At 42.2% G+C, this 15,877-nt stretch overlaps 1 protein-coding gene across 2 annotated transcripts in view; it reads left to right on the top strand.

Annotated features, from left to right (window-relative positions):
* ece2a (endothelin converting enzyme 2a) overlaps positions 1 to 15,877 on the top strand; it is a 44,446-nt gene that overhangs the window by 15,890 nt on the left and 12,679 nt on the right. For both annotated transcript variants that reach the window (XM_008333883.3, XM_008333884.3), the window contains exon 3: positions 4,472 to 4,755. In XM_008333883.3, the coding sequence (XP_008332105.1) occupies positions 4,472 to 4,755 (284 nt within the window). The remainder of the gene's footprint in view (positions 1 to 4,471; positions 4,756 to 15,877) is intronic.

The raw sequence follows: 15,877 nt of genomic DNA, 5'->3' as shown, positions 1-15,877 counted from the left end.
GTCCATACGTGCAGCCTTGCTGTGGCAGCCTGGTGGAGGGATAAATATTGGTATCTCTGCTGCGGCTGACTCAGCATGGCTGTAATAAATATCAGGGGACTGAGAGGAGAAAGCTGTTGACAGTTACAGCTGTTAACACAAACGTGTTAGCAAACAGCCCTGGACAAGCTGTTCCCGTACAGTGTAACTTATGTAGGTTGTAAGACCTGACGGAGGATAAAACGACTTTTTTTTTTTTTTTTTTTGTGACTGTGTTGTTTTGATGTCATTTCTTGAAGTCAGTCAACAGAGAGGCTCCTTCGTATGTAACATTATGGTGTTACGAACTACTGAGCAACAGCGATGTTTGAATATTCTGATTTCTCTTAATTAATGGCATTCATAATTAATATCAATATGGAAAAATGTTGGAAAGAATATGCGGTAATATGAAGTATAACTACAAATTCACAGTTGGTTATTTTTTTTTTATTATTTTGCATCTTAGTGTCGAGAGTTGTTTTCAAAAAAGTTCAGATAAAGTTCTTTATCAGTTCCACAGGCGGGGGGGGGGGGGGGAATTCACGTGACCTCACTGCAGCTGTGTGTTATAAAGAGGTCACAGACAGTAGACTGGAAGTGACAACATGGCCAGTTAGGAGGACCCAGCCTATTGGACAGACTTCTTTATCTTCAGTTTTTCCCAGCATGCAAATGGTTCTGAGATATGCCGTGTACGATCCACCCACTTTGGCCTAGAAAAAGAGTTGGGAAAGGCCCAGTGTCTGCTCTGTGACACATTTTGACAACTTTGCTGCTGACAGGTACAGCTGATGTGGGCTGCAGAACCAGGATGGGACACAGCTTGTTGCTGTGCAAAGTAATCAATCAAATGTCAGATGTCCCCACCTCCCTGCCTCCACTGTCTCAAAACTTAGAGCGGTTGAACAGTGTGTAGGTAGAGTTGAGCTGACACTCACGGAAAGCCTGAGCTCACTGGACTGAACTGGTGCAGCAGAAATGCTCAGTCATGTCACTGCAGTCCTGTGTCTTGGCTGGCCTGTCATGAGCAGTGTTACGGAGAGCAATTAACAGCAGAATAATTAACACTGTTCCTTATGGTGTTGTATGAGTCTGTCTCTCTGTGGTGACATGTGGACCAAAGCTTTTGTCAGACGGCCACTCTGTCGCAGGCGAATGATCCCGTTGACACAGTCATGAGGTTTGTATGAGCTTGTGTGAGTAGGAAAGGTGACTCCTGTAGAGATGGTGTCGGTGAAAGTTATGATTTTGGAGTCGGTGCTGATGCAACTTCTCTGAAGCATCGGAAACTGGATGAAAAGTCTGTGGAAGAGAAATCTAAATCGTGCCATCGTGTTGAAGCTGCAGAGAAAAACAAAATGTACCTTTGCTATGTGATAAAGCTTCTTTGAAATATACTGCAGATTTATTTGACTGTGGAAGTCCCATTTAACTACAGTGTGTTGAGGCTTCAGGATTTAAACTTTTTTTTTTAACCTTTGAACGTCCTCACACTCCTGCAGTCCTGTGGTTCTTCTGCACATGTGGAAAATCTAACAGAGAAAAATCAGTGCCTTGTTGACATTTAATGTTTCTGGAGTTGAGTGACACCTAACTGTAGCATCAGTTTACCTTGTGCTAACCCGCAGCCTGTTGCATGAGCGTGGGATGATGGGAGTCAAGTGTTGTTGCTCCAGATCCTGCGGAGGTGCCCTTTCATCATCAACCCCGGCCCCTCTTTCCCCCCACCTTAATGTGTCCAATCTAATCTGGGCTGTGGATGAATATCCCTCATGCCTCTGACATCATGGAGTTTCCACTGCTCTGCTCCTGTCACCTCACAGATAGCTTTGATATTTTACACCCTTGGCTCAGTCACAGGGGTTCCCCACCTTCCACCCCTCCAGACCATAGATGGACAGCACAGTGTTGCTGGTGAGGTCACATGATAGCTCAAAGGTCACATCTCAGTTGATTTTTCTCTCGTGTGTCATTTTGTTTTGGCAGAGACCGTGCAGATTGAGGAAAAGACATTCAGGCAAAACTAACCATAACTAAGTTTCCATTCAGATCTTTTAGAAGGCTGCAGAATATTTGCAGCACATCAACTGTCCTTCATTGAGTAAACTAAAACAGGCCCATAATGTTCAGCACCATTATTACTTCTGCTGCTGTAGTTCAGCAGCTTTAGCAGGGATTGGAGAGAAAGATATTTTTATCCCTAAGTTGCTGTGACTGCTTCATGCATGTCATCCCGATTGAATGATTGATTGATTGATTGATTTGTAAACCAGACATTTATGATCTACAGTGGAGAGCTACGGTTACTTCAGTGCATGGTCACAGAGGTCTTGTTTTTTTCCAAGGTCACACCTCACCATAGCTGTGAGAGTAAGCTTTGAAATTTACATAAATGTAATCTGACTGCATCAAAACTGCAGGATCAAGGTAAACAAGAAATTTCCTGAAGGGAACTCCTGAGGGATTAATAAAGTTCCGTCCATCCGTCCATCTAACAAATGGGCATCGTTTACTTCCAAATGCCAATATTGTTCATTCAGATGAGGATGCTTTTAAGGCAGAATAGATACACACATGAGTGCATTTACAAAGGCAGCAGAATGAAAAAATACCACACCTCTCTAGTTCTGCTGTCTTCTGTATAAATGCACTTCCTCGTACTGACTCCAGGCTCCAAGCTGTGCTCGGAAACACACATGGTTTTTTCCGTCATGGATCTGCCTGCACACAAACAGACTAATAATACGGCTCCCCCCTCTGTTTTTATGTTTATATGAGCAGGTGGATTCTTAAGCATGTGTAAAGATCAGATGCTCTATGGGGGTGCGGGGGTGCCTACATGCTGATGTCATAGCTGCCCCCCCCCTCCCCCCCCAACAGCCTAGTAACTAGAATTATTGTGACAACCCCAGAAATAAGTTGTCACATGACACCTCTCCCTCTGGGCCAAGGACATGGAAAAAGGAAACACACTCACGTAAGGAGCCGTGTCAGTGGGGAGAACCCTGTGGAAACAATGTCTGGCGGGTTTGGGGATTTAAGTGCAGTGTTTGAATCCCAATACAGAGCTCCAAATGTGGACCTAAAACAAGCGTCTCATTTTGTGTTCATACTAACAGTAGCTTTAGGCAAAGCAGAAAATGTTGGGGTCATGTTTCACACTCTTCAGGTCTGGGTAGCAACAACAACCAACTATGACTGAGACCACTGGAAATATTTTTATGAGATGAGGCAACTTATGTCCTGTACTTTAGTTTGCTCATAGATTGTGTTTAGCTTCAACAAATGTGCATTACTTTGCATGTGGTATTTTCTCATTCCCTCAGCTTCCTGTTTTAGAGCTTATCCTGAACGGTTAAATATTCAGATCTTGGGAAAAGTCTAGATTCATTCAGAGTTGCAGGTCCATGAAACCGTGCTTTTTTTCAAGCCAACTGACTTTTAAGTTAATGGACACAGACCTCTGAAAATGATGTAAATGTTTAGTTGACTTTGGTTCAGTGTCTTTCTTTTCTCTTCTCACGTCACTCTGTTATTATAGGTTTTTTTTTAATCACACCTCTGCTATATGTGGGAAATAATGCCTGCAGTTATGTTACAATTTAAGCTTCAAAAATAAGGCATCCATACACACATCCTGTTACCTTACAAATGGGTTGTTGAGAGCAGCGTGTGTGTGTGTGTGAGTGTGTGTGTGTGAGGTCGTTAACTAAGTCAGTCTCACTACATACATGGAGCTTTTGGAAGCTGATAATTAGCAGAAGCAGTAAGGTGCTAACAAGCGCCAGCCACACGTTTGCAACAGAGGTGTCGATGCCAACACGCCCCCCCCCCTGGGGCCCCCCCCCCCCCACCTGCCCTCACCACCCGCAAGGCAAATATACAGCGTGAGTAAAAAGAAGAAAACTTAGGTACGAGAGGTAAATTTTGTCAGCTGTACCCTACGTGCTGATTAACAAAAATATACACTCTGAGTGAACGCATGTGCCTCCTCCACTCCACCTCTAGTCTATATCTCTTCCTCTTTATTTCTTCCTTCCACATCTCCTCTTCATTTTCTGCCCACTCCTCCTCCTCTGCCTCCTTCTTCTCCATAGACTTGATCTATGAGTCATCTGAAGGTGAGATGCTTTATTCAGGAGACTATTTTCATCTTCTTTTTACATGAGAGACCATATGTTTTTAGTCCTTAAAGAGGAGTGACAGGTTGAAGGAGTGATGCTGCTGACGATTGACTGGGAGACGTCAGAAAAGGCTTCAGACAGGGTGCAAGTTGTTACGGTGGCAGCTGGCTGTCAAATCACATGTCGCTGCTATATTGATCACACCTCGGTTTACTCATTCAGAAAGACATATTGGACGTCTGTCTCCTCACTCCACCCTCAACTCTTTTTTTCTTTAACTCTCAACATTTCTTAACGTTCACCATTTTGTTTTTCGTCTCCTTCAGGTTGTGGAAACAGCAGTATGAGTGTTGACATTTACAGGGCCGGCTTCCACTCCATCACCAACATAGATTACTCCTCAGTCTGCATAAACACGATGGCAGCCAGACACAGTGACTGCCCTGGTATGACCTGGCTTCAGATGGATGTGCGCCAGCTCAGCTTTCAGAGCGAGTCCTTCGACGTCGTCCTGGAGAAGGCAACACTCGATGCCATCATGGTGGAAGAAAAGTCACCTTGGGAGGTTTCTGCTCAGACCGCCTGCTTCATTCACCAAGCACTGACCCAGGTACTGATCCAAAGTATAAGAACAGAAAATAAATATAATCCTAGAATTAATTAAAAATTAATTAAAAATCAAACTGAACTCTTTCTCTATGGCCATTCACATTATACTCTCAAATATAGCCATCTTTTTCATGGATACCTGAATCAAGTTGATGTTACAGATAAATGATGAACTTGTCCAAGAGTTAAAATATTATCTGCAGGTTGGGCCCTGTTAGTATTATGCAAACTACCATAGTGTATGATGGCTCTGTCTAAACAGTGACTTCTTCATGATCATGAAATCACTAATAGAGCCACTTTACATTTCCACTGCTTCATGTCCACGGCCCGTCAGTGAACCTAGACCATGGTGAGTGGCCTTTGAACACCAGTGTGCTGCTGTCGGAATGATGATGTTTTGGCAGTTAGTCATGCTTGACTTTGACACAATGCGATAAGAGAAAGACGCTTTCAAGTAAAGTAGGTGACCCCCTAAGCTCCGAATGGCCACTTGTTGCTCATGCTGAACTGCCAGCTGTGTTTGGAGCCCCGGTAATGAAATGCCATTGGAAATGTGGTGAGTAATTAAAAAATCTATAGCTGATACACAAAATAAATGCACTGTAAAGTCAAAGTAAATGCAGTGGGGTAGGGGTCGGTTGGCTGGAATTATTTTTTATTAGACCAAACAAAAAGTACATTTAAGACCTAGTTTTCTGCCCAACACAAAGTATGAATTTATATCCAGTACTCTGACCACCATGGACCATCAAAGGAACAGGAAGTAGAAAACAACTACAAAAAGGTATGAGATGGAAAAGGGTTTCCCAGCAGGAACATTTACACCATTTCCACGAACGTTGTCAACTTTGTTATTGTCTGAGATAGTGACCTTTGACCTGTACAGTAAATGAACTCTGCACTCTGAATTTGCAGACATTTTGTGGATATATCACTTCACAGCCATGTTTAACGTAAAGCTCACATGGGAGAATGACAGTAGTGACTTTCTTAACTGATGTGACTAATTAAGTACATAAAGGCAGTGTTAACGAGGCTTTACTAAGACAAAGTGTATTTTAAATGGCTACTGCAACCACAACCTCTTTTGTATAAACTCCAGTGGAAACGTGGATTTGAGTTTGTTTCAGACTCTGGTTTTGCATGAATGAAAGTTTCGTCTGTGGACATGTTGTCACTCACGCTCCACTTTTAAAGTCGACGATAAAAGACAGACGTGCAGACTGTCCTTGGTGCTTCCCTCTCTGAAGAAAGAAGCATTCGAGAATGAACAGTGAGTTTGTTTGGGAGACAGATGGTAGACTTTGATTACCCTCCGGAGGAGGTGCGGCTAAACTCGCATGGCAGAAATGTTTGAAAGTTGCGGTAAAAAGAGCTGAAATCTGTTTCACCCTGGATCGTCAGATTTCCTTTCACACGTCTTCTTCTCACCTCTTTCTCTCACTTTTTTTTCACCTTCAGTTTCACTTAACTAGTCAGATGTTAATGAATGGTTTGTCTGCTGCACTGTGAGTCTGTGGGAATGTGTTATGCATATATGTGTGCTTCTCCATTAATGTAAAATGCGGTGTGGAACAGTAAGTGTGTGTTCAGTGTACTGTACTGAAGTGTCAATAGTCAATAGTCCTTTGCTCTGTTGTATTTCTGCTCTCAGTGCGGCTAGTAACAGCAAAGCAGTCACGATTCCTGCTTGTGCGTTTTTTTTTGGCTTTGTTTTTTTTTTTTTTTTTGGAAATGTGGGAGGCAGCTTCAGAGCTGCTTCATAAGAAAACATCCTCAACAAAATAGAAATGACAGCTGATACAGAGCCAGAGAAAAAAGGTGAGAAAGGGGGAAGGAAACAAAAAGTCCAAAGGATTTGAAGAAAATAGGAAATGGTCTGAGTGAAGGAGAAGGAAGAGAGGAAAGAGATCCCTGAACAGTCATTTTGTTCGAATCACACACAGCGAAGGAGGAACTGAAGGGCAGACAAAGGAAAAAAGAAAGAGGGGAGCTGCACGGCAGCGGCAGAGGAAGGAGGAAAAGAGAGGGAGAAGCAGTGAGACAGAAAGCAGGAGTGACAGAAAGCTAATGAGCATTGTACCAGCGTGAAACAGATGGAAAAGGAGGAGAAGAGGGGACGGAGGGAGGAGGGGGGGAGGTGGAGGGGATAAAGACGTTGATCTGAAACCAATCACTGAGAGATAAATAATCTCCTGTTGACAGTGGACACAGTCACATCAGTGCATTTGTACGAAGACAACACATACACACAGTCCAGCTGATGTGGAATTAGACGCAAATAAGAAACGTGGGAAAAGATGTGCAGCTCAAAATCACAACCGCAGTAGTAGACACCGCACCGTCACTGTCATGCTGCGGCGGACCAACATACTGTGTCCTCGCACTGTATTTGCTGTGACAACAAATGCACATGTTCTCTGCTGCTAACGTGCACACACACACACACACACACACAGTAAAATATATCTCACAGTCGGTGGGTGCACTGAGGTGTAAAATTTATTTCACAGCCTGACGGGCTCTGTGAATCACTTCTGCTGTTGCTATGGCGACTCTTTGCTTGATATCATCTCGCATTAACTTTTAATTGCTAGTCGCTATTCCAGTTTAAAGAGGTAAGAACTAGTTCTCCGGCTCATTCGGAAAGAGGTGAGGCCGAGTCTCGAGCACCGCGAGTGATTTTATTTTATCATTTAGGTAGAACTAATGCACCTTCTCACTCCTGTTCAATGCTTGAAAAGTTGGTCCTCTTGAGTTAATAAAACTGAATTTAAAAAAAAAAAAAAAAAAAAACTTCCACACTGCCTGTTGTAGTAATTTGTTCTTTTTTCACTCAGTTGATTTAGTTTGTTCTGCTTTAATGCTAAAAACTCGCCTTGATTCCTGTTTGGCTCAGAGCTGCTGAAGGCTGCATTGATCACAGTGTAAGGTCGGTGACTTTGGCTCACTTCACCAGCGTGGTAATTGTACATGACATCCGTATATTAGAATGATCATTGATCTGTGCAACAAAAGAATAATCCAAAAAAGTTATTGCCTGAACTTCTCATTTTCTAAGTGATGTTCTACAGATCTTTGGGAGATTCTCCCTGAATTTTGAAACGTTTCACTGCAGACTCCCATGATAAGCTGTTCGCCGTTGGACTGTGTGATTGGTTAAAGAACAAACTTTTTTTGAAATCTTCTGGGAAGGATTTGGACAGACGTAGGCCTGTTTTTGTAAACCAAACACACAAACCCCTGTAGAGAGGCCTGTCACTTACTTTATTCCACATTTTAGAGCTGTATAAACCAGGAAGTTGAAAAATCTTGTGGGATCCATGTCTGTATGAAACTTCTGAGGGCTGCGTCTGTATATGGAGAGACCAAAACTGAGACTTCTGGAAATGGGGACAGACATTTATATTTGCCGTGTTACTGTAAATGTTCTAACTTCATGTGGTTTTTGGAAGATTACTGAGAAATTGAACTGAAAAGTCGGTTTGTACAGAAGATGTTGTCGCTCGGGACAGCTTTTTTTTAATGACTGTGCATGTGGATGTTTTTATGTAGCTCGAAATAACAAAAAAAATCCTGTTTACAAAATGCCTGTAGAATACGGATGGTCTGGCACTGCTGCTTTTCAGTTAATGAACTTCTAACATGGTTATTGAAAAACATTATTTCACAGTAGAATTGTTGACGGTAGTGTCATCAATATTTCTGAGTAATGTGAGGGATAGAACTTTCACTGTGATTCTTGGGTTCTAATGAAGTTCTCACCGCAGTCAGTGTCAGGCAGTGTCTCACAGTGGGTGTCTTTTGTTATTACTCTAAGACAAATTTGCATGTTGCTACTGCATGTTGATTTTTGTCCTAAACCCACGCAAAAACGTATTTTCTCATGCAATCACATTTTAGGAATCCCCTACTAGCTGCGTGAACCCAGCTTTAATGCAGAGACAGAGACAGAAACAGGGAGACTGAGACATTTACTGGAATCGATCGGTTGTTTCTGGCTCCCGCTGTGGATTTTTTCTCCCACTGCTTCTCCACCAGGACGCTATGACACCTGCTGGGAAGACAGTGGCCTCATGGGAACATTGATATTAACACACTTACACATTGACACACACGTGCACATACAGTTCAATGTTATTGACTGCAGAGGAAATACAGGAAACAAAAACAAAGGCTGTGTTTGTGTTTGAGACCTGCATCTCCTGCACTGGCCTAAAAAAGTGTTTTTCAACTGGATCCAGCTGCAGCTCCCACCATCACCCTGAGGTGACCAGCTGTGATCCATAAGAAGGAGAAATGTACATTTTTCAGATTCTTTGAATAAATGATTTTCCAGTTTGAACCCGAGATAAGTCTTTGAGAGACTGGTCTTCTCTGTCATATAGTCTGTCTCAGGTACTGTCTTTGATTACATTACACATGTATGTAATCACCACCTACTGTTAAGGAGTGTTTATTTTTTGCTTTAACTAAGGCTAACGACCCATTAAAAATAACATTTGCGGACCATTTTTGTTTTGCGACCCAACAGTTGGGAATCACTGGTCTTCAGTTAAGGAGCAGATGAATTTGGTTCACACCACTGTTTGTAAACCTAAACCCCTGAACTGCAGTTATCTCCGTGTTCTACTGCACAGTCTTGTGTTTGTGTCTCTGTCTTTTCTGTTTCCTGTTTATAACCCTCTGACTTCCTGTGTTTGCGTTGACTGTACTGCTCTTGGCTCCTGTATGTGTAGTAGGAGGGAACGACGGTGGTGTTGGTAGCTGCACGAGCCCAGTCCTCTCCCTAACAGTTTCAGGGGAGGGAAATCAGAGAAGTGGAGCACACGTGAGGGCAGCGGAGTGTGGCTGATTAAAATTCTAGCTGAGCATGTGTAGCCAAGTGGGGTGGAATCAGCGAGAGGGTTTTCTAACTACAAAAGATTGATGTCCTATTTTTTTCATGTGCACATTTCCTTTTTGTGCATGTGTTTTTAAGTGAATGCTTGGTCATATGTGCATATGTTTAAATTTATAATGAGAATGTGCATCTATATGCCTCCGGAGATTTATATACACGGGTATGGTTCTTTGCACGTGCTCAGTCCAATATACACTGACCTGTCCCCCCCCCCCCCCCCCCCCCCCCCCCCGTCCTCACATTGAGTGCACACAAATGCACTCAATGAGCAACTTAAAACACATGCATTTGTAGTTTTTATGTGCCATATTTAGCCTGTCTTTGAGAATTGTGGACTCAAATGAGCTAAAGTTTACTGCTGCCATGTTATTTAAAAAAAAAGGGCCACATCAGTTATTGATGTTCAATACAAGAAAAAAAAAATTGAAAAAACTTAACAAAATTAAAATTAAACAAACAAATATATATATTAACAAAATTAAAATTAAACAAACAAACAAAATGATTGATTTTTTTTATATATAGTTTGGGCCGGTTTTGTGTCACTTCACTGGCCCAAAGTGGCCCATGGGCCGGTGTTTGAGACCCCTGTTTTGGATATTGTGCTTGTTATACTATAAAAAACTTGTGTCTTGGCTGTAGGTTGAGTTACCATTACTAACATCAGTTTCCATTTCTTGTTTAAACAAACTAAAGGGTTATTTTCCCTGTTTTAAACCATTTTGTAAATTAGATGTGGACAAAGATAAATGAATAACCAGACCAAACCATATTCCCATGGACCGCTGTAGCTGTCACCTCCTCTGCCCCCGGTTTGTGCATTGTCCCAGCTGTGAAAGGGGAAACCCGGAGAGACAGATGTAAAAGCAAACTCCTCCTCTGGACTTTCCACGTACAAAGCTGTTCCTCGTGGCTCTAACGTCTCCATTAATGCCCTGTTATGACAGATGCAGCTGAGCCATTGTTAGAAACCATAAATACCGCTGCAGGATTTAATGCTGACTTAATGCAGTTAAATGCATGCTCCCATTTGCACGTGTACACACACACACACACACACACACAGAGTTGCTACAGGAGCAAAGCCCAAAACCAAGTTAGCTTTACACACGTAAGAAACGCACAAATGTCTTGCTTAACTCAGCGTTGCCTAGACGACCATTATGGACTACGGAACAGTGTTCCTATGGAAACAACGGATGCCTGAAGGAGGAAGATCATTAATTGGAATAAGTGAATATAGGAGAGAAGGATGGGCCACAGCAGAGACAAGGAGCAGGGGCTGATCCAGATGGGAGATAATGAGAGCTGCTCAGTGAAGGTGTGGTCAGGAAGAACAAATGAAAACACATGCCTGTACACTTGTAAATACATATTCTGAGAGTTGACAGCTGTAGTCTAACACAGACAGTCGCCACAAGTTTTAACATCTGGCCCTTGACAATAGATTAGAATTTCAAACCTCTGAAAGAAAGAGTTTTGGTTCAGAGCTTGACAGTTTGCTTTATAGAAGTAGAAATACAGCTGATCGAACTCTTCCAGTATTTTGTTTATAAAATTACTCAAATAGATAGATAGTGCTTTCATAACTGTAGACCCCACATGCTGGGATGAAAAGGTTTGTTTTTATAACTAGTATTAATATATTTCTAAAACGTTGTGAGGAAACCTTCTCAAAGAATTTGCACAGAAATAGTCATTAGATTTAATTTGTCATTTTTTAATGCTGTTGCCCAGGGTGTTCTGTTCCTCCTTTGGCTGCAGGGTCTGGAAGGTTGTTCAGTAGGTGTGCTCTCTCCCTCTCCCTCTCCCTCTCCTTCTCTTTTCGCCTCCGTCCACTCTTTTGTTCTTTGATCACAGAGTGTTGGAATGCAGGAGAATCGATACAGACACTTTTCTCTCATTAAAGCCTCTCAAAGTCAGAGGGGAGGGAGGGTGAAGGTGGGGGGAGGCACAGAATGCTCAGCTGATGTGCTTTGTTTATATCTCACGCCTCTCGGCTTTTCCTGATGAATGTTATGATTGCAATTGAGGAGGAGTGTTTTTTTTGGAGGTCAAGTCCTTTGGTGCTGTAGTTCCGTTTAGAACTCAGCCTTAGAAGATGACTTCAGGCTGTCTGATCTGCTGCGTCTTGTCTGGCGTCATGCTTCACCATGACTGCACATTCTGTGACATGTATTCTGTCGTACGTTGCACATGAGATGCTCAAGGACACTGTTTTTTTTTTAAATTCTATCACAAACACAATAAGTCTGTCTCTCCGTTTGTCTCTCCTGGGGATTTCCTATAAGCTTTGTGTTTATGTTGTGAGTGTGTCTGTGTGTGTCCTTGTGAGGTGTGTTTCTGGATTGATAAAGAGAAAGATAGAACGCAGCCAAGTGTAAAAGCGGCATCCTTGCACACAGCAGATCAATCATGGCTGTGCTGGGGTCACTGTTTCTCCTCCATCGAGCCTCACGTCTTATCTTTTTATCCATTTTCTGGGTGAAACCTTTCCCTTGTCCTCTGAAAGCCGGTCAGAGTCGATGGCTCAGCCTGGCTGATCTTCTCCCGTGCACGGTCTGGTCCCACGGCAGTCGCACTGAAGAGTCACAAGAAAACAGCTTTTGCGCTGCTGGCACACAATCACACAACATAATGCTGGTTCCATCTCAAGTGACCCAAATGACCCGCTCTCTTTTAGGCTAATGGAGCAGAGCAGACAGCTAAAATAACAGCCATTTGCCATTGAAAGAAGTGGATAAAGCAGAGACAGGCTGCTGGTTTGGACTCCTGAGGTTTGATTTTTCTGGACAAAAATAGAGCAGTGTCCTGCAGGTACCAAACAGATCCACTGGCAGCTGTGCAGTCAACAGAAGCAAAATAACACGACCTTGGAGAAAGGACCTGCAGATTAATTGTATTACTGTAGTTTAATAAGTCAAGTGTCATCAGATAGTACTCTATATTTGTGTCTTAGGTTTTGTTTGGATTTTAAGGATTTTGATGAGTTCTAGTTCACACACTGACCCACTGTCTTCTTTACTGCACTAGAGTATCTTGGTAATGACGGAATTTCTGAGCTTTGTGATCGAAAGAGACAGTTTATGTTGTTGTTTCAGCTGTTTCCCACTGTTTTTTTTAATAACAATAATAGTAGATATATTTTCATTACCTTTTTCTGTCGAACATCTCTTTTTATCTGTGTTATTTAGCCAGATCATGTGCTTCTAAAAACAAAATCCTCAATCCATCACGCTTCACTAGAAACCCTCCCAGGACAGAGCACACGGACAGATGTGCAGGACACATCTGTCCACTGAGCAGCTGAGCTTCCACACACAGTGTTGTTGTCCTCTGCTGTTTGTCTGTCTCGTACTGATTTGGTGATTTAAAAAAATATATATTTAAATTTTATTTTCATCATCTTCGGGTTGGGAACCGCAGCATCAAACTGCACTGCTTGTTGACAGCCTCCAGATAATTATACACTTGTTCCAGTCACACACCTCCCCTCCTGAAAAAGTGTGAGACTGTGACAAAGACTTATGCATCTGCAGCGCAGCAGCTGCCAGCAGCTGTCAGCATGCAGGGTTTGGCAGGAACCATATTTCACACACACACACACACACACAGTGTGTGTGTGTTGGACGAAAGCCGTAACAATGATGCTATCGTCGTTGCTGTGTGACAAGTAAAGTGAAGAAATTAAAAGATTATTAAAGTCTGCTTGCAGGATTTTTTTTTAGAGTTTGTTGGGGTTTTGTTTTGCTCTGTTTTAAGTTTATGTCTTCAGCTGTAAAGCTGTTGTTACACACAGCTTGATTTTTCTCTTTTTGCTCTTTATTTGCAAAAAATGTTTTGGGTAACTGCAAGTTAACATTTGGCTAATTTCAGATATTTTGTATTATTATTTATTTTCTATCTTAAACTGCTGTTTAATATTTGCCGACACTTACTGTTTTACTGGGGAAATTAAAACTGAATATTTGTTCACTAAATTATTTTAACTCCCACCCTATAATCTCTACTTGTGTTATTTGACCTTTACCCCACATATAGTACCAGGTTACACACTAGTATTACAAAAGTCCTTTAGTAAATCCTCTGGTACCTTTAAAAAATAATCCCAGACGCCCTTGTCTGTGCTGAACTATTTTAGGAAATGTTTATAATCATGAGTTGGTCAGAATTTAGGGAAATTGTGGACACTCACTTGTCAGACCTGGCTGACTTTGCACAAAGTCTTGGAAACGTGTTGCTTAGCAACAGTGTCAAAATAAAGTCTCTGTGACACGTGAACACTGGGAGCAAAAACATAAAGTTAGTAAGTGGCTTCCAGTTTGTGTGTGTTTGCTGTTCGCTCCTCCACAGACAGAGTGTGTGTCTGTGCAGGAGCAGTCAGGAGGAAAGTGCGACTTAACTCTGGTGCAGACCGTCAGTGTGTGGTGCAGATAATGTCTGTGCATCTGAGTATGTGAGTGTCCATCTGTCTTGTAGTTCCCTCTGCCCATATGCAGTACACCACAGGCTTCACTGCTCTCTGTACAACAGCACTAAGAAAACTCACACAGCAGAGACAGGGAGAGATTAGAGGGAGAGATGAGGACGAGGACATGTTGGCAGTGTGTGTGTGTGTGTGTGTAGGCGATGTTACGGGAACTGGTATGTATTCCGGCGACACATCAGTCTGCAGTTTCTGGGAAACGGCCTCCTTTGCACAGACATCTGGAAAAAGCGTGTCGTAATGTGATTTACATGTTGACACCTGATGATGCCGTTCACTGACCAACACACACTGACCAACACACACTGACCAACACACACTGACTCTTCCTTAAAATGTGATGTATGACATCTGACTGTCATGTGACATGTGATTCCAACTTAAAACACAGACTTCTGACATTTTCTCTAGAGCGATGACAAACAGGTCAACTTCATAAATAACGTTTATGTCTTTGTTAATGTCTTCAAAGAGACAAATTAGTACGAGCTGGTCCTCAAAGAGGTGAGAGTGTGTGTGTCAGTGTTTGGCTGGTGCCATCCATCAGTGTGGTTATGTAATGTTTGCTGCATATTGCCATCAGATGAGTGTAATGAATCCTAATTAGGCTGTCATCTTGTTTTCTGTAGCGCTGCATCACGCCACTCATCAAAGTCTTCAGTTTACCATCAACCATCACAAACGAGCTGATGCAGTCAGTGCACCTTTGGTGACACGTGACACAGCTGGGTATTTGTAACCCCCTGCACCAAAACCTCCACTTCTCTCTTTGTTTATTAGTGTATATTTTTATTTATTTATTTATTTATTTATTTATTTTTGCATCTATCCTCCTGTTCTGCCTCTCAGGCAACAAAATCTCCACCACTCGACTCAACTCCCGAGTCTGTTCCAGGGCTTGTTTCCATAGCAACGTGTTTCCATGGAAACTAGGTGACAGTGCGGCACATCCCATCCTGCTATCATCAACAGATGAGAGGTGTTCAGAGGTGTGTGTGGAAAGTTTTCCTCTTCTGTTTAGTGAAATCAACTTAAAACTTCTGCTTTACATGAGGTTTCCAAATCCACGGGGAAACGCTGCACTTTGTTTTGTATATTTCCATAATGTTTTACATCATGTGCAGTGTACAAACTGCACAGGGACACACACCTGTAACGTCAGAGGGTGAGTTGTGTCAGTGCAGCTTCCAAAATGCAAAAAGATTTAAAGTTAACCTTTTATTATGCAAAAACAGATATCGGTTTGGTCAGTGATCATATTTGCTTCTAAATCTCTATAAGCTTTATTAAAAAAAACTATTTTTAGTAAAAAAAAATTGCCTGATGAGGAAATATTAAACAAAAAAAATCATTGGCCTTTAAAAGTTTTATTTTTACCTGTTACTCTGACCCACTTCCTGTCTGTGATTTGACATGTCCATGTGAGCCTGCGCGTCATGTACTGGTAGATTTTCAAGAGCCTAAAATAACTGTTCCACCTGCCGAGCGATGCGATAATAGAAAAATAACAAAAGCGTGCTCTGCCTTTATGTCTTTCTAATGTGTGGACAGACGATCAGACATGGAAACAGGGACAAATGTACTTATCTGTGGAGTGGATGGTTGTAGGGATAAGACTGTGCTGTTTCATGTGTGTTACGGAGAGCTTTCCATCTTTGAGTACATCCTGATGTATTTGGTTGTTTTCAGAGGGTTTCTTGTTATTTACAGCCGACACAGAAAGTGTAATAC

Source organism: Cynoglossus semilaevis, chromosome 20 (genome assembly GCF_000523025.1).
Source record: "Cynoglossus semilaevis isolate Cse_v1.0 chromosome 20, Cse_v1.0, whole genome shotgun sequence".
Taxonomy (NCBI): Eukaryota; Metazoa; Chordata; class Actinopteri; order Pleuronectiformes; family Cynoglossidae; genus Cynoglossus; species Cynoglossus semilaevis.
Note: the sequence above shows the minus strand (reverse complement) of the source record. Positions and strands in the feature narration are given on the sequence as shown.